Source organism: Oncorhynchus clarkii, chromosome 2, assembly GCF_045791955.1.
Source record: "Oncorhynchus clarkii lewisi isolate Uvic-CL-2024 chromosome 2, UVic_Ocla_1.0, whole genome shotgun sequence".
In the NCBI taxonomy this organism is placed as follows: domain Eukaryota; kingdom Metazoa; phylum Chordata; class Actinopteri; order Salmoniformes; family Salmonidae; genus Oncorhynchus; species Oncorhynchus clarkii.
The window spans coordinates 13394167-13416343 of record NC_092148.1 but is presented as its reverse complement, the minus strand read 5'-3'; the positions used below and the strand labels follow the sequence as shown (position 1 = coordinate 13416343).

Below are 22177 nucleotides of genomic sequence, written 5' to 3'. Positions count from 1 at the left end.
CCACCAGACAGGTTCAAAACGGGTGCGCATTTTTATTAAGTGCTTGTAACATAAGTAACACTGTTAATAACATTAAGAATGGTGTGGTACGTGGTCAACACATGTCCTTAGTCACACTACAGGGGTCAAAGTTGAAGGTGTGGCTAACAGATAGTCCTGAGGTCAGCCATTTTAGATCTTTCCGGGAAAGCTTCCGGCCTCTATCTGGTCATCCCACTTGGCGACCTGCAGGAGGAAATGCGCTCATGAGGTTAAACTGCCTATCAGTGTAACATGCAGTTATAACACAGTAGCTACTGTAGCCTTCATTCTGCCTTCACTTTACACCCATCCCATGCTTTCAGATCTATGAAAAGTGTCTAAGGGTAGGGGGTAGGAATCAACTTCAGACTGGGACCATGGTCAGTTATTGGACTCACAACAAACAGAGTGTATGAACACTTGCAACATAACAGAGGTCCACACTGTATACCAACTACCACTTCAGGTAAGGACATTTGAGACACAGAAGAACAGGTACATTCATAACTGTTCCACTCAGTGGACATGTCAGAACAGACTGTTGGCAGAGTTTAGACATGCCGGAACTACTAAAGGCTTCTATGGAATGTGGTGCTCAGACTGTTGGCACATTGTGAATAGTTGAGGCACTGCTAATGTGAGTGAATGTAGGTTCTAACGTGAGCTGATTAAAGTGATTCATCATCTATCTCTAGGGGAGGTCCAATCATTGCTGACAATACTACACAACCATGGGAAGGCAGTTAGGGGGCACTGTGTGTATGCCCACTCCTTTAGGCTTTGTTTGAATAGTTTGCCACTCTATAGCTCTGATTAACCTTATAAAGGAGTGCCCGCACCATACTATGAGCCACAGTAGCAGCATACGTACCCAGCTCATGGGACAGATACTCTTGTAGACCCTCTGGTACCAGTCACAGGGAGCCACATCCTGGCCTTTGTCTGACAAAGCTTTGTTGCACCTGTGGAAGTCTAGAAAAAGAGGGAGGAGAGAGTTAATATTCACAGAATGAAGTGATAAGCATTAAGACAGTTATCACAACTTTTACTGACACTGGTGTTACGTTTCGGAACCTAAAAATCTAACAGCAAACAGCCACCACAAATGGACCCTTATCTGATGTGTTAAATGATGTCAACATTAATCTGACACTAATTAAAACTAACAGAGCAGTGAGAGAACCTGTGGGGTCCCGTGTGGCTCAATTGGTTGAGCATGGGCGCGTGCAACGCCAAGGTTGTGGGTTTGAATCCCACGGGAGACCAGTATGAAGCAAAAAAAATACATGTATGCAATCACTACTGTTAGTCTGCTAAATGACTAAAATGTCAACATAAAAAAAGTACAACGACAGATACATTAGGCTATCCTTACTAAACGAGTGTTGAAGACCGAAAAGATCTGGCATACCCAAGTAGTACCCTTGCCTAACGGACATGTCAGTCAGTACAGACAGTTGGCTTTTGATGGCGTACCTTGGTGAATAGCTGAGGGACAGCCAACATTATATCTGGTCTAATGTGAACTGAGTGATTTAGATCACTCTGAGGAGGTGCTTCTCATGGGGCTCTTATCAACCAAAGAAGTTGGACATGCATCAATGCTACGAGAGCAAATACCACCGTTTACAATGCACATCAATTGCAAATCATCAACCACATGATTCTTAGCCCAGGCAAATTAGGTTAAATTGGGCTTCAGATAAAAATCCTTGTTTAGTTAACCAACCAAGATCTTTATCTTTGTGAACAAAATTGCTGGGAAGGGAATCAAGAGTATTCAGCGTGGCAGAAGAGCCTGATGGCCAGAAGTATCCTATCCTTTCACCATTGTGTGTGTGTCAGTTGGGAGGTAGAAATGAGCAGTAGACTGCCGGCAGGGCTGGAGAAAGAGGGGGAGAGGGAGATGTGTGTGGCGGGTCAGAAAAGAGAAGTAGTTGATCAGCTAGCTAACTTACCCAGATAGTTCTGAAAGCAGTTGCGGGTCTGGTTGGTGTTGGGGAAGCGGGCGTCGAAGGGAGCCGTCCTGTAGTTCTTTATCTTCTCCTCAATAACGTCAGACATGCTGGCTAGCTGGCGGTCTCACTATGTCAACACTGACACACATCGATAGGGAGATGTCATATAATGTCACGAAACTAAACATGAGCTGTACAGTAGTCTCACGAGGCCATCCTTCCAAACTTGGCTTCTGAAGATAACTGTACACTTGCACATAGAGTAGGACATTATCTTGTTGTCATGATAATAGAATATGGAATCGACTAGTTCAGATAGGCCTATTAGCTTGCAAAATACTTATCCATGAGAGCCTGTACAGGTGTCTATTTGACTAGGTCATAGCTACGGCAATAACAACTCACAACTAGGACAGACAGACTGACAAAAAGCTGGTAACCTTAGCTAGCTAGAATTCAGTCATAGAAGGTGACTTATCAATCCTTATTTCCAGGTAACTAACAGTAATTAACAAATAAGTAAAAGACTTGAATGGAGATTTCTGACTAGCTAGAAAGTTAGACATTACAGCTCGCTAACCACATCGAATGAACTAATGTAGCATAGCTTGCTAGCATTGTTGGCACAGCTTCAAATGTATTTGTTGGCTTGCTTGCTGGATAGCTAGCTACACTAGCTTGAACCCAGCTAGCTAACCGGCTGTATCAAAACCGTGCCACGGCACACGTTATTTCCAATTAAAATACTTTTACACAAACAAAAAATACGACCCTCAGTATATTAATTGAAAGAGCCTAATTATTATGATTTTCCAGCAGTTTTCCACGACCTACCTTGGACTGTTTCTTGTGTCCTCTCTGGTATGATTGATGTCCTCTCTCACCGGAAGACCGTAACGCAGTGTATGCTGGGATGTTGGAGGTTGTGAGTGGACGAGCAAGCGTAATCACCATGGCATGGGAATGAGAAAAGTTGGCATGGGAATGAGAAAAGGAATGAGTCAGTTTCCCATGTTTTTATGCATAATTCCTTCTCTATTGCCTATAAACAATGATTAGAAACACAAATAAATTATGGGAATCACTTTGAGATTTTTAAGCCATATGAAGTGTAATCACTGAATTTTGCATCAATTATTTACACGAAGAACATAATGTCAAACATGTCAGTGATAGCCTAGTACAGTGTTTCCCAACGCCAGTCTCCCATTACCCCCAATAGCACATTTTCTGCTGTAGCCCCAGACTAAAACACCTGATCCTGTCCCAAATCAAAAGCCTGATCTCCTGCCTCAAATCAACAAGATGAAATTCCGTCCCAAATCAACAGGATGGCCAATGCTGAGAGTCATTTATTTTTACCCCTGCCTCTCAACATCTAGAAACCTCTGCAAATCTCTGTCCTCCAGCAGCATTGTCTTGCTCATAAAAGTTGCTCACACATTTGTAAGCAATGTAGGCTGTGAGAAGAACTTGTTTGTTTTGTTTCGAAAATACAGGGCCCACAGTAGCAGGCCAAAATGGACATTGTGATAAAGCTTTGCCCAGGCTAAAAAAGATCCCCCGCAACTGTGTCAGTATGTCTAACAATAGTAAAGATAAATAGCTTCTAACTCTTCACTGTTCCCAAAGAAAAGAGATAGAGAACAAGGAAGAGAATACCTTGCAGGCCCACACCTGAACTGTGCCAAGTTTAAAGTGTCATTCTTTTATTTGACAGTTATTCCAACGAAAACCCACAGAGGGTTGCCTACCTGGAAAAGGGGATAAGATGTCAACCGCACGCCAAAAGCAAACAAAACAAAGAAACTCCATGACGCAAAGGAGTGTTCACAGGCTGCTGTCACCCGGCCATCCCTGTCTGTGAGCACCTCTCCAAACCAAAGACCTCCGGGTGTCTGGACAGCTCACTACCTACTCAGTGGAAGTACGCTGTGTGGTCTGGCACACTGTCTCATTTCGAAGGAAGCGTCTAGTTTTTGTGTGTTTTGGTAGTACCTGTAATAGCCTATAATTTCAGTTTCATAGTTTCAAGCTTTATTGTACAGTTATTAACACATTTTAAGAATGGATAGTGTGAACTATATATTTTGTTATAGTGGAAGGGATGTATGTAGCCTTAGCCTATTGGTTCAGATATTATGATGAATCCAATGTAACTTTCTCTCTTTTTCCTTTTCTTGCTGCCCCTCTCTCCCTGCCTGTCCTTTCTTTTCCTGTCACCATCTTCCTGTTGTAGACAAGGTCAGAGGTCACAGGTGTCCCTCTTTCTCTGACTTCCTCTCGCTGTTTCCTCTGCTGCTCAAATTATGTCCTTTTCTAGAAAACATTATAGGCCTGTTTCTTGATGTACTACAATGCAAGTTCTTGGACTATCAAAGAGCTGAACTCTGGACTACACTTCAAAAGTAACATTCCTGTGGACAACTAGACAAAAGGTATAGGTTCTGACTGACTGCTATCATTTTTAAGCTGGGAGCATAAACCTATTTTCTCTGAGTGGCTTTGTTAAAGTAATTAGTTGTCCAAATTAAACACAGATTCTCACTGCCCCCCAGCCCCCGCCCCCTCCTCCATCCAATCTTCTTCGTACTCAACCCCAGCGCTCCAAAGCACCCTAATGCCAAAGGCAGTGGTCTAACGGAATCCGACCAGTGTCCACGAGTGTGCATGTGTGCTTGGGGGAGACAGGGGAATGCTGGATTAACCCCTCTCCCCAATCTCTAGTTCTAGTCTTATCTCTTTATCGTGTGTATGTACAGTATATACAGTATGTCCAGGGAGGGTACAAGGGGCCAGCAAGTATCTCTCTCTCTCTCTCTCTCTCTCTCTCTCTCTCTCTCTCTCTCTCTCTCTCTCTCTCTCTCTCTTTCTCTCTCTCTCTCTCTCTCTCTCTCTCTCTCTCTCTCTCTCTCTCTCTCTCTCTCTCTCTCTCTCTCTCTCTCTCTCTCTCTCTCAGGATATAGGTGTTGTCCAGCGCGAAGGAAGGAAATTCTGTCACTTAGAACAATGGGCCTGTTTCTCTATCTATAGACCCACAGAGGCAGAGAAAGAGAGAGAAGGAGCCCGTACCAACATTACTTAGAAAACAGACAGAAAACGAGAGAAAGTGGAGAAAAATATGTTCTGATTTAAAAAGAGAATATATTGATGAAGAGAACGTGTTCGAGAGAAAGAGAGATACCTGTGGCGCAGATAGACGTTTTGAAAATGGAGTTTTTGTCTTGGGGAAAAAGGAAAATACGAAGTTGTTTTTAACCATTTTCTTTTTTTCTATTGAGAAGGACTAATAAAACACTTATAGGAAGAGGGAACTGCAGTCGTTCTCGGTAAGTACTTTCAAGTACGCTTTTATTTTAGAGGGCCTATTGTGTTGCATTGGTTCATTACTTTTCCATTAGATTTTTTAACATTTGAGCTATCATCCATGATAAGCTGTTAGAGGTCACAATATTGATCATTTTCCACAGTAAAATGTTGCTGATAAGTTTTTGCTGTTTCTTTTGCAACATTTCATTATAGAAAGTTGAGTAAAAAAAATAACAATGAAAAACTATTATTTGGGTTCAAATTTGAACCGTTCTACATTAATTTTTTTGTTGACACATCCAATTTTGTAGAGTAGAAGCTGTAACTAAGCACAATTTTCCCTCCCCAAACTCTACATTCCACCATTACGAGTAATTTCATTCTACTCCTAGTTGTAGGCTGAGGCGACAGACATGTAGTGAGTGACCTTAAGAGTGGGGATTTCCCTTTCAACACGACAGCGGGATCTGAGGCCTGTAGAACACACTTCCTGTTTGGATAAGGAGGAATGACACACATTCAGCTTAGAGTACCTTTGTGACAAAGATGTAATTTACCGTGCTGTAGAATTTGAGATGATTTGAGCCAAGTGTAACCTATCTACCGTTTTCAAAAAATATATATCTTTTTTTTTACCAATGGGGGGCAACAATCACTTCCACAGCCAAATTCCTTTGGTGTGTAACAATGAACAATTCCACAAGGATCCGGAGGATCTCAAACTATTCATGATGATGATGTCATTATTTGACAAGTTTAGGATTACATAAACTTGGGTTGTTTGGAGGAAAAGGTCAGTCTTCCTCCCCCTGATGATTTAACCTTTGATTTTTGTTCAAATATATCAAGGGCCTGTTTCAGGCCCACATGAATAGAATGTAAAGCAGTATAGTCCACACACATCTTAATTAATTAACTCAAAGATTATGAACATTTGATCTGTGTTCTTTGAGTTTCTCTCTATCGCTCGTTGGTTCTCAGATGGATCAGATGGAGGGGACTGACAGTCCTCGCTTCAGGAAGCTCCATTTCCCTGTGGGTCTGTGGATCAACTCTCCCAGGAAACACTTTGCCAAGCTGGGGGGCCGCTGGCCCAGCGCCGTCTCTGTCAAGTCAGTCTCTCTGCTACCTATGTACAGTACCTCAATGTCACTTAGTCCAATGTTGATTCTCAACGATTTTGTTCTAGTCCAGCAGTAACACATCTGACTCAACTGTGACCGTTTTCTAGCAGTTAATATTGTCTATGTTCAGCTCTGTCAGCCATAACTCACAGCTGACATGCCCTACTCCCCCTCTCTCTCTTTCTTTCCCCCTCCTCTCCTTCTCCCTCACTAGGTCCACCACCAGCTCTGACGCAGCGTCCCTCCACGAGGCCCCCTCTGCCCCTTCCTCTTCCCTCTCCATCTCCACCCCCTCCCTCGCGCCCCCATCCCCCTCTCCCTCTCCGGCCTTCCTCCGGCCCCGTCCCGCTGGGCCCCAGTCCCGCACCAAGCGTCTTTCCCACCTCTTCCTGAGGGGGCGCTCCAACAGTGACCGAGACAAGGCCATAGGGGAGAAGGAGAGGGAGGTGTGGGCCCACTCTGCTTCCCCTTCCTCCCACCACTACCTGCCCCCTGCCTCCTCCACAGCCCCAGGCCTCATCAAGATCTATGGGGATGCTCTGTCTAGCGGGGCTAACTACCGCTCTTTGCTGGCCACCACCCACTCTACAGCCAAACAGCTCATCGCCCAGGTCATCACCCGCTATACTGAGAGAGAGAGGGAGGAGACGGACGATGCAGGTAAGAGGCAGAAAGAGAGAGAGAGGGAGGAGACGGACGATGCAGGTAAGAGGCAGAAAGAGAGAGAGAGTACAGACCGAGTACAGTACAGGGATTCATGGGTAGAGATACTCTTAATGATTGGCTATGAAAAGCCAACTGATATTTACTCCTGAGGTGCTGACTTGCTGCACCCTCGACAACTACTATGATTATTATTATTATTTGACCATGCTGGTCATTTATGAACATCTGAATATCTTGGCCATGTTCTGTTATAATCTCCGCCTGGCACAGCCAGAAGAGGACTGGCCACCCCTCATAGCCTGGTTCCTCTCTAGGTTTCTTCCTGGGTTTTGGCCTTTCTAGGGAGTTTTTCCTAGCCACCGGGCTTCTACACCTGCATTGCTTGCTGTTTGGGGTTTTAGGCTGGGTTTCTGTACAGCACTTTGAGATATCAGCTGGCTATATAAAATACATTTGACATTTGATTTGACCTCAATTGAGCAACAATGTCATATTCATTGGAAAAATAATTAGCCTGGTCGCCCTGCCTCCCTCTCCTAGCCCTGCAGAAACACAGCCCGGAAGACTTCCTGTTGTGTGATGTCATTGGAAAGCCCATCCAGCAACCAGATGGAGCCGTCCAATGGGAGACAGAGTGTCGTAGGGGTGTGGCCGAATGGGAATGCCCGCTGCTATTGTTGGACATGTGGCGGCCCAAGGAGGGGTTTGAACGCCGCTTCGAGATCCAGAGGCGGGACGACTACGAAAGAGAGGAGAGGGAGAAAGAGAAGGAGCGAGAGAGGGAAGGGGAGAACCACACAGGTAAAAGGACAATATAGAGTCTCTAGATGATCAGCTCTTACATCTGGGGTTTCCAACAGTCATCCAGTGAAAAGTATAGTTTCTTTGTTTTTAATGATATGTCTGGTTGTCGTGGTAACAGGTGCACGTTGGAGGCGGAGCCGCATACAGTCGGGGGACGGGGGTGAGGAGGGCGAGCGAGGTCATCGAGGACGGAACTCGGAACTCAGGAGGAGCATCAGCGACATGAACCTCAGCCTGAGGCGTCGCCAAGGAAACCACGTTGGCAATGACCCCAGTCACTCCGGAAACCACCCTAACAACAGTGCAGGACTCCAGGACAGGAAAAACATTGTGAGCATGATAGCTCCATTGGAGCACGGAGAGGTGAGGATGAGAGGATGTGTTTCAACACATGTTGCAACATGATAGCAACAGGGCAACCCCACCTAATCTCAGCAGTGCAGCAGTCTGACCATAAAGACTCCTCCCTCTGTCTTAGATGATGAGGTCAAAGGTCAGAGATGAGGTGGAGCGGAGGAACAAAGCAGACAAGGCAGTAGAGGAAGAGAAAGACTACTCAGCCTGCGACCTGGAAGGGATGTCACAGAGCCTGATCCTCCCGCCCACGGACCGACCCTACTTCCTGTTGCTGCAGGGCTACGACCAGAGCAAGGTTAGACCTGCGCCTCCCAGATGATCACACACACACACCCTGAACATGACATCATACCTGTATTCCCCTAATCGCCACATACCATCACTGTTTCCAACCCTTCCCCAGCCTTTCCTATTCAACCCTGAGCACAAAACAGACTCACAGCAACACAATACCTTTGTAGACACACACAACCCCACTGTGTACATCACTCCATCTCTCACAGTGACCTCACACAGGTCTTCATTGTGGCAAACTGTGACACACTTCATACCTTATCTCCTGACCGCCGCACAACTTAAGATCTCCAAGATGTCCCCTTATCATAACCATGTCCTTCAGATGATAACAAACTCTCTTCTCTCTTTCTTTCTTTATTTCCTTCTTCCGTTCTCCTCTGTGTGTGTTTTCTGTGTTTTCTACAGGATTTTGTTTTGTACATCATGGCAGGGCACACACACGTTTTTGGGCGGAAGCCAACGATGAGGGAGAGAGAGAAGGACAGAGAAAGGGAGAGGAAGGGGAAGAGGCCTCTGAAGGTGGAAACGTTTCTCTCTGCTCCAGACATGCTGGCCAGGCACCTGTTGATCAGGAGAGACTCAGCCGTACCCGACGCTCCCCCTGGGCAAGGTAGGCCTGGTCCACAAACAACCCTAGTCCTAAATCCTGGCCCTACCCCTGTGATGTTTGCAGACCTCAACAAACAGAAATGTGCCTGCAAAATAGGGAGCCTTTTCCATATGTGCTTACATCTATCCAAAGAAGTAACAATTCATATGTGCTGACATCTCTCCAAAGAAGTAACAATTCATATGTGCTTACATCTATCCAAAGAAGTAACAATTCATATGTGCTGACATCTCTCCAAAGAAGTAACAATTCATATGTGCTTACATCTATCCAAAGAAGTAACAATTCATATGTGCTGACATCTATCCAAAAGAAGTAACAATTCCTTACTACACGTTGACACCTGATTTTACAGTATTTCCCTGTCCACAATCAACCTCTAGAGATCCTCCCACTAGACACTTCTTGATACCCCTTTAAATATGGTTAGAAAACTGTCATACCTTTTTTATAAGCAGTTTATGAGCAGAACTTCAATTATAGTGTTACTAGTTAATCAACTATTTTCTCTCTCCCCCCAGCTCTGATGCGTCCCTTCAGAGGAGGATCTGTCACACACAACGGAGAAGCCCTCTACCGGGAGGCGGTGCTTAAACCTGGGGACGTGATTGGCATAGGAGCTCACTTCCTCTTCCTGTATCGTGACCCCCGCGTGACCCCGGCCCCTCCGCTGGCATTGGCGCTGCCTTGGCAAGCTGACGTTCCCTCCACCTGCTGCCTCTCGGGATTGGTGGACAGACAGGAAGCGTTGAGGCAGTACCTGGGTTCTACTGAGGCTCTGCTGCGGTTCCAGCCCCGCCACGCTGACGCTCTGCTACAGGTGAGAGAAGAAAGACCCCTGTGTCTGTTAGTTACACCACTGTGTCTGCTACCTGTCTGCTACAGATTAGAGTAGAGAACGGTGTTATATAAGTGGTGGGGAGGTACTTAAAGTATCTATTGTTACCACATATATTACTTTCTTGGTTGATAACAGGAGCTGAAACAAGACCATAAATTAAACCCACTGTTTCTCCATCAGGAGATAATCTCTAAGAACTCCTCTCCAGACTCAGAGGGCGGGCCTTTAGCCCCAGCCTTTCTCCTGTCAATCATGATTGACCACGCCTCCAAACACCTGGATCCCGCCCTCACGCCTCAGTTGCTGCTGAAAGCAGCCAATCAGATCAAAGGGATCGTTTGGGTGAGTTCATTTGAAAGACTGTCTAGGATCATCTCAGTTGTAATAACGCTAACTAGCCATAGCTCAGTCAAGACTGACAGAGAAAGTTACACAGCAGATTAAATAGGATTGTAAAGGGTTATAAAGCCAGCCCCAGACTGACATGTCTTTCTCTGAAACACTGTAGGCTGTGGAACAGGGATTCATTTAGACAGACAGACAGATGCCTGTAACTGTAGATGAACAGAACAGGGGATGAGCTGATGTCACTTCCTTCTGGAAACTGTGTTGTAATTGTCCTGGTGGCCTGTCCAGACTTTGTAACCCAACTCACCCCCCCCCCTGCCACTAAGCCGAGACGTGTCTCTTCTCTCATGTCCTCTCTTCCCTCTCCAACTCTTTTTACAGGATAACATTAAGGAATTCGGGGATAAGCATCCCACGCAAAAGTAAGATAATTTCTGCTCAACGTCATATTTCAGCTGTTTCCTGTGTTTGGAACTTCCCTTAGGGCTGTATTAGGGGGAATCAAGAGAAGCTTGTGTCTCTGTAAATCATGTGATGAACATGCTGATACTATTTAGCATTATGCAAATATGATTAAAATATGTGACGTTTACACAAAGTATAAACTGTATATGATACTGATACTGTACACAAATATCTATTAATATTAATGTTTATTTAGCAGATGTTATCCCAAGTGAATAGCAGTTAACAGATGAAATCAGATGTAGTGGGACCCTGGGTCACACTTTATTTGGATGGTCTGGATTGTCCATCTGTAGATGCTCTACATATGGTCATATTATCAACAAACTATCTGTTGATAAGTAACTGCATGCTAAGTTTACGGTTAAGTTTAGAACAAGGGCTAGGATCTGGTTTAAGGGTTAGTAGACAGTTAGTTGAAATGTTACTGATCGTCTGTAGAGCATCTGCAGATGGATTAACCTTTATTTAACAAGGCAAGCCAGTTAAGAACAAATTCTTATTTTCAATGACAGCCTAGGAACAGTGGGTTAACTGCCTTGTCCAGGGGCAGGACGACAGATTTTTACCTTGTCAGCTCAGGGATTCGATCTTGCAACCTTTCGGTTACTAGTCCAACGCTCTAACCACTAGGCTACCTGCAGCCCCCCAAAAAGTGTTACTGAACCCTGTCGCTGCATGCTCATTAAAATAGATCAAGGACTTGCTGTAACTCCTTGAGAGAGATGAATAGATAGTAACAACAACTTCTATAACGCTGTGTGTGTCCTGTTCTGGTCTGTCCAGTTCCACAGAGCAGGAGGTTGAACTGAGTGCGCCCAGTGCACAGAAGCTGTCCTCTGACCTTCGACCTCTGATGTTCTGGATGTCCAATGCCACAGAGCTCCTCAACTTCTTCCAGGTCAAAGTTGAGGCCATGGAGAGAGACTGGGAGTTTGAGGGTGAGACACCCGTGTCATAAGAGTCCATTTCCTCTTGATCAATGCAGATCACCATCGATCATCTGCCAAAAAGCTTCTTTCTCCAATAAAGGCATTTTGTCATATTAACCTTGTCTCTCTGTTTTACGTCACACGGCCGTTGTATCTTTGTGTCTCCCTGTCTTCCTCTTCCTGTGTGACATTCCTGCTATCATCATTTAGCCCCACAGTAGTCAAAACAAGTTTGTTGCGTCATTGAGAAAGTTAAATATATTTTGGATTGTTCTGCAATAACAGTAGTTATATGACCTTAGTCAGAAGTTAATGCATATATATTTACCCTCAGTTCCTGGTGACCCTGTGTTGTCAGCTGACCTGGACACCTGCTCCGAGGCCCTGGCGCAGCTTGATGACGTGATAATGCACACCTTCCAGCAGTGCGTGTACCACCTCACAAAGGTGAGGGAGGTTGAGTTACCTCACACTCAAGACACAATCAAGTTACCGTACATAATTATATCCCGACCTATACATTAATTAATCTCTCTCTCTGTCACTCGGTCTCTGTCAGACGCTGTACTCCCTCCTGCCAGCTCTCCTGGACAACAACCCTTTCTCCAGCATGGAGAAAGAGAAGGAGAGAGATGAGGGTAGGGAGATGGATGGGTGTGAGGGTGGTGGGGGGGCGGGAGAGGGGGAAGACGTGTCCTCCCTCCCCCCTACGGTGGCTGGGCTGGTGGAGGTGTACCGCTGCTCCCTGATGCTGTCCCGGGAGGCCTGCCTCTCCCCCCCACTCACCTCCCAAACGTTCGGCTACCTCTTCTTCTTCACCAACACCTCCCTGCTCAACACACTGCTGGAGAGAGGTGAGAGGGCAGGGGTAATACTGGGGTCCAAGGTCAGGGGTTGGTCTGAGGAAGCTGCAGTCATGAGCTAAGTGGGTTCCACATTACACATGCAGAAATTGCTTTCCACTACACAAGCCATTGTTTGTGCACGAACCATTAAGTGTAGAGGTCGTAAGGGGATGAGCGCTACCAAGCACAGCGAGACAGAGAATCTGGGTGCGGCTCTGAAATAACTTGAACTTTCCAACCCTGGTTCAGATGTGCACTAACACACACACACACACACACACACACACACACACACACACACACACACACACACACACACACACACACACACACACACACACACACACACACACACACACACACACACACACACACTCCCTCTCTTTCTGTCTCTTCTTGCTCTTCTCTCGCTCTGTCCCTCACTCCCTCCTTCTCTCAGATGGTCTGTTCTCCTGGTCTAGAGCGGTCCAGATCCGTACAAACCTGGACCTGGTTCTGGACTGGCTGCAGGGCGCGGGACTTGGAGATATCGCCTCTGAGTTCCTGAAAAAGCTGTCCGTCACAGTCAATTTCCTGTGCGTCCCTAAGACCCGCCTCATCCAGGTAAAAATAATGCTGGTTTAGCCAGTTAACAATCAGTCGATTTAGCAAGATAATGACCCAAAACAAAACATTCTGGATAAAGAATCATGTTTTGGTCTCGTTGTTGTGTTGTTCTTCCTCTAAACCTATTTGACTTATCACACATCCACCCCTAGCCCCTACCTCTAGACACTTCCTGATGCCTTCTCCTAAAGCTGATTGGATCAGATCGGTATAAACTGTATGATAACCGCTCTAGGAAGCTAGATAGACAAGCTTTTCCATTAACTTGTTCACACCCATTTAGTTATTTTCAGATATAAGGGGTCATCTAGAGAGACAAGGGACTAGGGGTAGATTTCAGATTTGGCATCCCATCTCAGTTGTGGACATTGCTGATATTGTCCACTTTTCCTCCTTCTCTGTTTTGTTGCTCATTGGTTGTTCTCTTGTCTCTCCCCCGCCAGTCATCTTGGGACAGCCTACAGGAGGACCACGCCTTGCTAAGCCCCACCCAGCTGCACCATCTGCTGACCAATTACAAGCTGGGACCGGCCAGAGCCCCACCGGCCTCCTGGGCTCCTCCCCCTGGGATGGAGCTCAGTGGAGGTGAGACACGAGAGGGGAGGGGTTGGGAGTCCTGGAGGGTCATTATGTAGGAGCTAATGCTGCATTCATAACCAAGTGGGAAGGTAGTATTTACCATATACGACAGGGAAAATATCAGTGTGAACTGTCCTCCAACTAGTAATTACTAGTGGGAAACTCTATCATCCCTAAGCTCTGACTTCTCCTACATGCTGACCTCTGACATCACCTACTAAGAAATATACTTCGATAACAGCATTTTCATTAGTTAAATGTAACAACAAAACATAAATTATAAATATCAATCTATTAATATGGTTTTTGAACACTATAATTTGTTTACAAGCATGATAGCTCTACTTTTAGATTATGGTTGATGAAGCTTTTTGGACATTAGCCAATCGGCGTTTCTCTGAGTTTAAAGCATGTGAATGCATCTAACTGGTAGTTACAACTTCACAACTTCCAACTTGGTTATGAACACAACATTAGATACAACTGCAAACTTGGGATAAGTTGAATATTCCCGTAAATTATGCATTTATGTCAATTAGAAAATATTTGTGATCTCAAGTCAGGATTTAGCCCTTAGACATTCCGAACATTGTAAGTACACATATATAGAAGGGGTATGATTTCTTCCTAAGAATCTCAGACCACTACATTTCTATTCATGCTTTTCTGTCCAAGACATCTTCGAAAGTTTCCTGGACCACCCCCCTCTCATCCTGCCAAATGAGACGCCTCAGCTGGACCTCTCCCAGCCAATCCCCAGCCCCGAGCTACAAAAGGAAGTGACACGCTTGCGCAACTTCCTGTGGGGACTCGACCAGGATGAGCTGCCAGCCAATCAGAGGACCAGGCTGTGAGCACTGGACAGTTGAGCTCCGGGTAGAAGCTACCCTTAGGCACAGTTCTAGGATCAATTCACCATCCGCCTCAACCATGAAGGGAGAAAGACACAAAACTGACCCTTGATCAGCATCTAGGGGCAACCTCATCCATCTCGGGCAACTTTGAAATTAACCCTATATTGAACCCTCTGTCGTAAGACAGATGCAATGGATAGGAATGGCAACTGGTGTGAGGAATGGCAACTGGTGTGAGGAATGGCAACTGGTGTGAGGAATGGCAACTGGTGTGAGGAATGGCAACTGGTGTGAGGAATGGCAACTGGTGTGAGGAATGGCAACTGTCAAAAGAAAGTCATAACACAATGTAATAGTTATCTAACTGTAAGACTATACAACTCTTCTTTTACTGTTCTCTAAACACTCTTTATTTTGTAACTCATTGCCTGAAATGCAGTGGTTGCCTGAAAAAGAAAAGTCCTACAAAATGAAGCATAAATTATGGTATGACTATGTTATTATGTAAAAGATATCCCTGTAGGTCAGCTTTATACTGGATGGATGGACGCTCACAGATATTCTCATATAAAGAATATAGTAAATGTGTATTGTCACAGAACATTAGATTGTATACCAAAGTAAACACTAACACTATGAAGGAAACTGTTTTATCATGTGTATTTTATTTCTAACTGACTGTCCTCATATTCTAAATAAAATGTTGGTACCCTATGATCTGTCCATAGTGTTTCCTTTGTTATGGCTGTTTTGTCCTTATTTGTTTATTTACTTTGATTGTACCACACAACTCAACAGCTAGACAGGTTCTGGAACCGACTCATTTTGTACCCGGGGTGCCAGAATGAAAGGACCACAAGGTGGCGACGCAGCACTCAGTCAACCCCTGGAATGATGACTCAACAGTTACTAGACTAGGGAATTAGCAAGGGTCCCTGTCAATCAACCCGATTTCCGAAATATCATATTTCCTGTGTGATTAATAGGTTATTCCAACATAGACATAACATACGCACGATGGTGCTTCCATGGCTTAGGAAGCAGATGACGACCACACACTGCCTGGCTGTGCCAAAGTGAACTGTCTGAGGGGTCAGAGAGAATGACTCCAATGCATTGGGTAAGATTTTTCATTTCCTCTAGGTGCGGTGATGACACACGCTGAAAAGTCTAATCACTTTGTTCCTTTATTTCATTAATGCGCCATATCCGATAGTTGGTCTCATAAAATGGCCAGTAGCTCGTTTAAGTGAAATTAGTGCGCGGTTTTCGTGGACGGGCAGCAGACGAGTGATGTCAGAGCGTGTGGTGTGAGTAACATCTGTTTGTGTGACGGCTTGCGAGCGTCTCATAAACCACGTTACTGTAAGTAACCTAACAGTTTGTTGTCACTCAGTAGACTCATGCCGAATTTCTAAATAAGCAAAGTAGCCTACTTCCCCATAATAGCCTAGTGAGAGTGGAAAAAGTAGTCTGTCAATTTATCTTTGTTCTTCAGTTTTGGAGCATCCTCAAAATCCCACGACTTCATGAAGTGGTATTTATCTATTATCTCAAGACGTTGTGCATGTTTTTTCCTCTAATGCGTTGGCTGGTCGCCAAACTTCTTCCTTTCGCCGGTCAACAACTTTGGCTCAACGATTTTATGGTAAAAAGCCCGAAAACAGTCCCGAAAGAGAGAGGACCTAACAGTTGAAGTCGGAAGTTTACATACACTTAGGTTGGAGTCATTAAAACTTGTTTTTCAACCACTTCAACAAACTATAGTTTTGGCAAGTCGGTTAGGACATCTACTTTGTGCATGACACAGGTAATTTTTCCAACAATTGTTTACAGACAGATTATTTCACTTATAATTAACTGTATCACAATTCCAGTGGGTCAGAAGTTTACATACACTAAGTTGACTGTGACTTTAAACAGCTTGGAAAATTCCATAAAATGATGTCATGGCTTTAGAAGCTTCTGATAGGCTAATTGACATTATTTGAGTCAATTGGAGGTGTACCTGTGGATGTATTTCAAGGCCTACTTTCAAATTTAGTGCCTCTTTGCTGGACATCATGGGAAAATCAAAAGAAATCAGCCAAGACCTCAGAAAAAAAAATTGTAGACCTCCACAAGTCTGGTTCATCCTTGGGAGCAATTTCCAAACGCCTGAAGGTACTACGTTCATCTGTACAAACGATAGTACACAAGTATAAACACCATGGGACCATGCAGCCGTCATACCGCTCAGGAAGGAGACGCGTTCTGTCCCCTAGAGATGAATGTACTTTGGTGCGAAAAGTGTCAATCAATCCCAGAACAACAGCAAAGGACCTTGTGAAGATGGAAACAGGTACAAAAGTATCTATATCCACAGTAAAACGTATCCTATATCGACATAACCTGAAATGCCGCTCAGCAAGGAAGAAGCCACTGCTCCAAAACCACCATAAAAAAGCCAGACTATGGTTTGCAACTGCACATGGGGACAAAGATCATACTTTTGGAGAAATGTCCTCTGGTCTGATGAAACAAAAATAGAACTGTTTGGCCATAATGACCATCAATATGTTTGGAGGAAAAAGGGGGAGGCTTGCAAGCCGAAGAACACCATCCCACTCGTGAAGCATGGGGATGGCAGCATCATGTTGTGGGGGTGCTTTGCTGCAGGAGAGATTGGTGCACTTCACAAAATAGATGGCATCATGAGGATAGGAAAATTATGTGGATATATTGAAGCAACATCTCAAGACATCAGGCAGGAAGTTAAAGCTTGGTCGCAAATGGGTCTTCCAAATAGACAATGACCCCAAGCATACTTCCAAAGTTGTGGCAAAATGGCTTAAGGACAACAAAGTCAAGGTATTGGAGTGGCCATCACAAAGCCCTGACCTCAATCCTATAGAACATTTCTGGACAGAACTGAAAAAGCGTGTGTGAGCAAGGAGGCCAACAAACCTGACTCAGTTACACCAGCTCTGTCAGGAGGAATGGGCCAAAATTCACCCAACTTATTGTGGGAAGCTTGTGGAAGGCTACCCTAAATGTTTGACCCAAGTTAAACAATTTAAATGCAACCCTAACAAATACTAATTGAGTCAATGTAAACTTCTGACTCACTGGGAATGTGAGTAAAGAAACAAAGGATGAAATAAATCATTCTCTCTAGTATTATTCTGACATTTCACATTCTTAAAATAAAATGGTGATCCTAACTGACCTAAAACAGGGATTTTGTACTAGGATTAAATTTCAGGAACTGTGAAAAACTGAGATTAAATGTATTTGGCTAAAATGTATGTAAACTTCCGACTTCAACTGTACATCATTGTCACCATCTCCAATTCTAACTGGGGTCCTGTTTCTGTCTTACAGTTATCAAAAAACATGCACTCGATGTTATTGCTTCGAGTCAGTTATAGATTGTGAATCATCTCTAAGAGGCCCCTGTGGTTACATTTATCAATAAATTACTTTGTAATCTCTCTAATTTGAAAGTCAATGCAGTGTATGAGTGAGAGTGAGTGAGAATGTGTGTCTGTATGTGCAAATTTGTACTTTCCAGTAATTTAACCCAGATGTATGGAAAATAGATCTGGAGGGGAGAGTAACCTCACTGTGCTGATTGTGTAATATTGTGTCCAGTTTATATGCTCTACGGTTAACCTCTCTGATCCCCGTCTGAGTTTGAATGTGCGTCATGCCATTAGTCTGTGTGTGACACACTCACACATTCATATATGCACACCAACACACACACACATACATCACACCAGTAGCTACACATTCAGCCGCATTGATATGTGCATACATTCTGTCTTATGGATGTAAATAAACACACAGGGAGAACTATCTTCTCTTTCTCCTTTTCTCTCTCTCTTACTCTTTCTCTCTCATACTCTCTCACACACACATACACACACCTCTGTCCCCAGGTGCAGAGTTCCACACCTGTTGGAGCGTTTCTCTGTAATTAGCTCAGGACAATTATCATTGGTGGGAGAAGGGGGGCAAGGGAAGGGGGGCGAAGACAATGGAGCAGTTATTCTCTCCCTATCATCTCCCTCCTTCCTTCTCTCTCTCTTCTGTCGAGTAATGAAAGATTCTTCCCCTCTTCAAAGGGACAGGGTTTCCTACATAACAGCTGAGTCAGAAGAGAACAGAATGGATAGAGAGACAGAGAGCTAGAGAGAGGGAGATAGAGCGATAGAGAGAGGGAAGGGAGAGAAGACTAGGCAGGCTAATGTAGCAGTAGTAGTGTTGGTACTAGGCCCACAGGGCCACACTGATTTTCCTTATTGTCAAATGCATCAGAGTCAGCCTCAAGAAGCAGAGAAAGTGTCTGTGTCAACCCTCTGTCATCACTTCTAAGTGACATATAGAGAATGGACTGTTCTGTATTAGGAGTCCAGGGAAATCCCAGTTGCTATACATTTGGTGATAGAGGCTGAGGTGAATTGGGTAAGAGGGAGGATTGGTGTTCATGTACTTTCTCAGTAGCTTGGTACAGGAGTTATAGTTCTACCTCTTCTTTCTCAGTAGCTTGGTACAGGAGTTATAGTTCTACCTCTTCTTTCTCAGTAGCTTGGTACAGGAGTTATAGTTCTACCTCTTCTTTCTCAGTAGCTTGGTACAGGAGTTATAGTTCTACCTCTTCTTTCTCAGTAGCTTGGTACAGGAGTTATAGTTCTACCTCTTCTTTCTCAGTAGCTTGGTACAGGAGTTATAGTTCTACCTCTTCTATCTCAGTAGCTTGGTACAGGAGCTATAGTTCTACCTCTTCTTTCTCAGTAGCTTGGTACAGGAGCTATAGTTCTACCTTTTCTTTCTCAGTAGCTTGGTACAGGAGTTATAGTTCTACCTCTTCTATCTCAGTAGCTTGGTACAGGAGTTATAGTTCTACCTCTTCCATCTCAGTAGCTTGGTACAGGAGTTATAGTTCTGCCTCTTCTATCTCAGTAGCTTGGTACAGGAGTTATAGTTCTTCCTTACTGATTGTTTGCGCCACACACAAACTTAACAACTCTGCTCAGGGGTTTCTGGCGCTTTGTTTGACAGGCGTTATGTAAACCAGCTGACGCGGTTTAGATAGGTGGGTGTGTGAGTTTTAATAGGGCGGGCTTGTTAAAGTGCTGGAGGAGTGGGCGGTGTTGCTGCTGTGCCACTCCTGAACTTTACTTTTTAAACTCCATGAATTAACCCCCGTGAAGCTTTGACAAGACAACTGAGGGGCGGCCAGGGGCATGGGGGAAGGGGATACCTAGTCAGTTGCACAACTGAATGCATTCAACCGAAATGTGTCTTCCACATTTGGCCCAGCCTCTCTGATCGACGTCCATGTCATCAGCACCCGGGGAGAAGTTGTTGTTGGGGGTTAACTGCCTTGCTCAAGGGCAGAACGGCAGATTTTGTCTCCTTGCCAATTTGGGAATTTGAACAAGCGACCTATCGGTTACTGGTCGAACGATCTTAACCTCTAGGCTACCTGAGAGTGTGTGTATATGTAGGAGTGTGTGTGTGCGGCTTTATGTGGCCGTGAAGGCCTTCTCAGGGCCTCTCCATGGGATGTGACAGCCAGGGGTTCAGTCAGGGGTGCAGGGATAGCCCCCGGGGTTGACCTGAACAACACCCTCTCCTCTTGGATTGAGATGCTATCGCAGTGCGGTCGACTCACCCCCTCTCTACCCCTCACCTCCAATGTGCCGAATCAGTAGAAGAGAAACTCAACAAATATCCCTGACACCACACACGTACACGCACACACACACACTAATATGGAAAAAAGCCTGTTTGGAGCGAATATGAGGGCAAATATTATTCTTCCTGAGCGTAACCACGGTGAGCACCTCTGACCTGGCAGTGAAAGCGCTGAAACAAAAAGCCCAAAGACTTTTTCTGCTCCTTCAAACGAGTGCTACATAAAATAAACACGGCCATCAGATCACCAGTCTGTGAACATGGGGCAGCGTCACCCTGCGCCGCCTGCCTGCCCGCCCAGCCTACTGCTCTATGGGAGTTAAGTGTGGGGTCCGCTCAGTCAACACCATGACGCAAAATGGAACAAGCCTCCAACAGAAGCCCCGGGGCTGACGGAATAAGGCCCCTGCCCACAGCCCCCCAAGCCCCTGAGAAAGGGAGAAAAAGAGAGGAAAGGGTAGAGGGGGAAGACGAGAGGAGGGGTGCCGACATTTTAGGAAAAGACCACCAGGCCACAGTCTGCAGCACTGACCCCCTCCCAAATACACACACAACCTTCCAGAGAGCCAACGGCAGGACAGACAGCCGACAGAGAGAGAGAGAGAGCACGAGAGAGAGAGAGCAGAAGAGAGAGAGAGAGAGAGAGCGAGAGATCAGGAGAAAGAGCAGGAGGAAGAGAGACAGAGCAGGAGAAAGAGAGAGCGAGAGCAGGGCAGCAGGGTGGTTGGTGGCTGGAGCCGCCTGGGAGACTGTGGGGCTTAGCTGGCTAGCCAGGCTAACAGTGGGCAGCCTCAGCCTGTAGGAGCTGACCTCACAGGGGTTCTTTATAAGCTGTGTGTGTGTGTGTGTGTGTGCGTGCGTGTGCATGCGTACGGAGGAGCTGACGTAACCTGCTGCGTACAGGAGAAAACACATTTGTCCCCTGGGGAAACCTGGGCTTCTCTTCTGCCCCAACCATAACCTCAGAGAGATTCCAAACACACTCACACATATAATTCCACACACACAGATTTATACACAAACTAACCCTCCTAGTCCATCTCTAACCTCATACACAGATTCCACCCTCCAAGTACCTCATAGAGGGATTCTGATTCCACACCCTCCGTCCTGTTCTATTCCAATAAACTCTCTCTCTCATAATACATGGTGTAACGCTCGTCTGATGAAGAAGGAGTGGACCAAAGCGCAACACAAAGAAATAGAAAACATAGAAATAAAGAAACTAGAATGCCCACCCTAGTCACACCCTGGCCTAACCAAAATAGAGAATAAAACCCTCTCTATGGCCAGGGCGTGACAGTACCCCCCACAAAGGTGTGGACTCCGACCGCAAAACCTGACTCTAAAGGGGAGGGTCCGGGTGGGCCTCCTTTACGGCGGCGGCTCTGGTGCGGGACGCAGACCCCCTCCGCCTCTGGTTCCCCCCACTTTGGTGGCGCCTCAGGTGCGGGAACCCTTGCCGCCTATTCCGGACTGGGGACCCTCGTAGCAGGCCCCGGACTGGGCACCCTCGTTGCTGGAGGCTCAGGACTTGGCAACCTCGTTGCTGGAGGCTCCGGACTTGGCAACCTCGTTGCTGGAGGCTCCGGACTTGGCAACCTCGTTGCTGGAGGCTCCGGACTTGGCAACCTCGTTGCTGGAGGCTCCGGACTTGGCAACCTTGTTGCTGGAGGCTCCGGACTTGGCAACCTCGTTGCTGGAGGCTCCGGACTGGGCACCCCTGTTGCTGGAGGCTCCGGACTGGGCACCCTCGTTGCTGGAGGCTCCGGACTGGGCACCCTCGTTGCTGGAGGCTCCGGACTGGGCACCGTCGTTGCTGGAGGCTCTGGACTGGAGATCGTCTCTGGAGGCTCCGGACTGGAGACCGCCGCTG

The 22177-nt window shown here is 45.7% G+C and overlaps 2 protein-coding genes across 5 annotated transcripts; one reads left to right on the top strand and one right to left on the bottom strand.

Annotated features, from left to right (window-relative positions):
- Positions 1–12: 12 nt before the first annotated feature.
- LOC139379589 (cytochrome c oxidase subunit 6B1-like) lies at positions 13–2887 on the bottom strand. Its single transcript, XM_071122393.1, has 4 exons — positions 2814–2887; positions 1980–2117; positions 893–993; positions 13–225 (listed from the first exon to the last, which is right to left on the bottom strand). The coding sequence occupies exons 2-4, from the start codon at positions 2083–2085 to the stop codon at positions 172–174; spliced, it is 261 nt and encodes an 86-aa protein (XP_070978494.1). The 5' UTR covers positions 2086–2117; positions 2814–2887; the 3' UTR covers positions 13–171.
- Positions 2888–4978: 2091 nt separating this feature from the next.
- On the top strand, positions 4979–15333 carry LOC139421905 (ras-interacting protein 1-like). 4 transcript variants are annotated; one of them, XM_071173049.1, is made up of 16 exons: positions 4979–5308; positions 6270–6400; positions 6627–7072; positions 7619–7879; positions 8001–8245; positions 8361–8534; positions 8942–9146; positions 9668–9966; positions 10168–10329; positions 10717–10757; positions 11587–11741; positions 12067–12179; positions 12292–12586; positions 13017–13180; positions 13627–13768; positions 14438–15331. In XM_071173049.1, the coding sequence occupies exons 2-16, from the start codon at positions 6270–6272 to the stop codon at positions 14614–14616; spliced, it is 3012 nt and encodes a 1003-aa protein (XP_071029150.1). In that variant the 5' UTR covers positions 4979–5308; the 3' UTR covers positions 14617–15331. The 4 variants fall into 4 exon arrangements, 2 of the variants coding, with proteins under 2 accessions (XP_071029150.1, XP_071029143.1); XR_011635687.1 differs by having other exon boundaries at positions 5017–5308; positions 13039–13180; positions 14438–15333; XR_011635686.1 differs by having other exon boundaries at positions 5017–5308; positions 6627–7117; positions 13039–13180; positions 14438–15330.
- The last annotated feature ends 6844 nt before the right edge of the window (positions 15334–22177 follow it).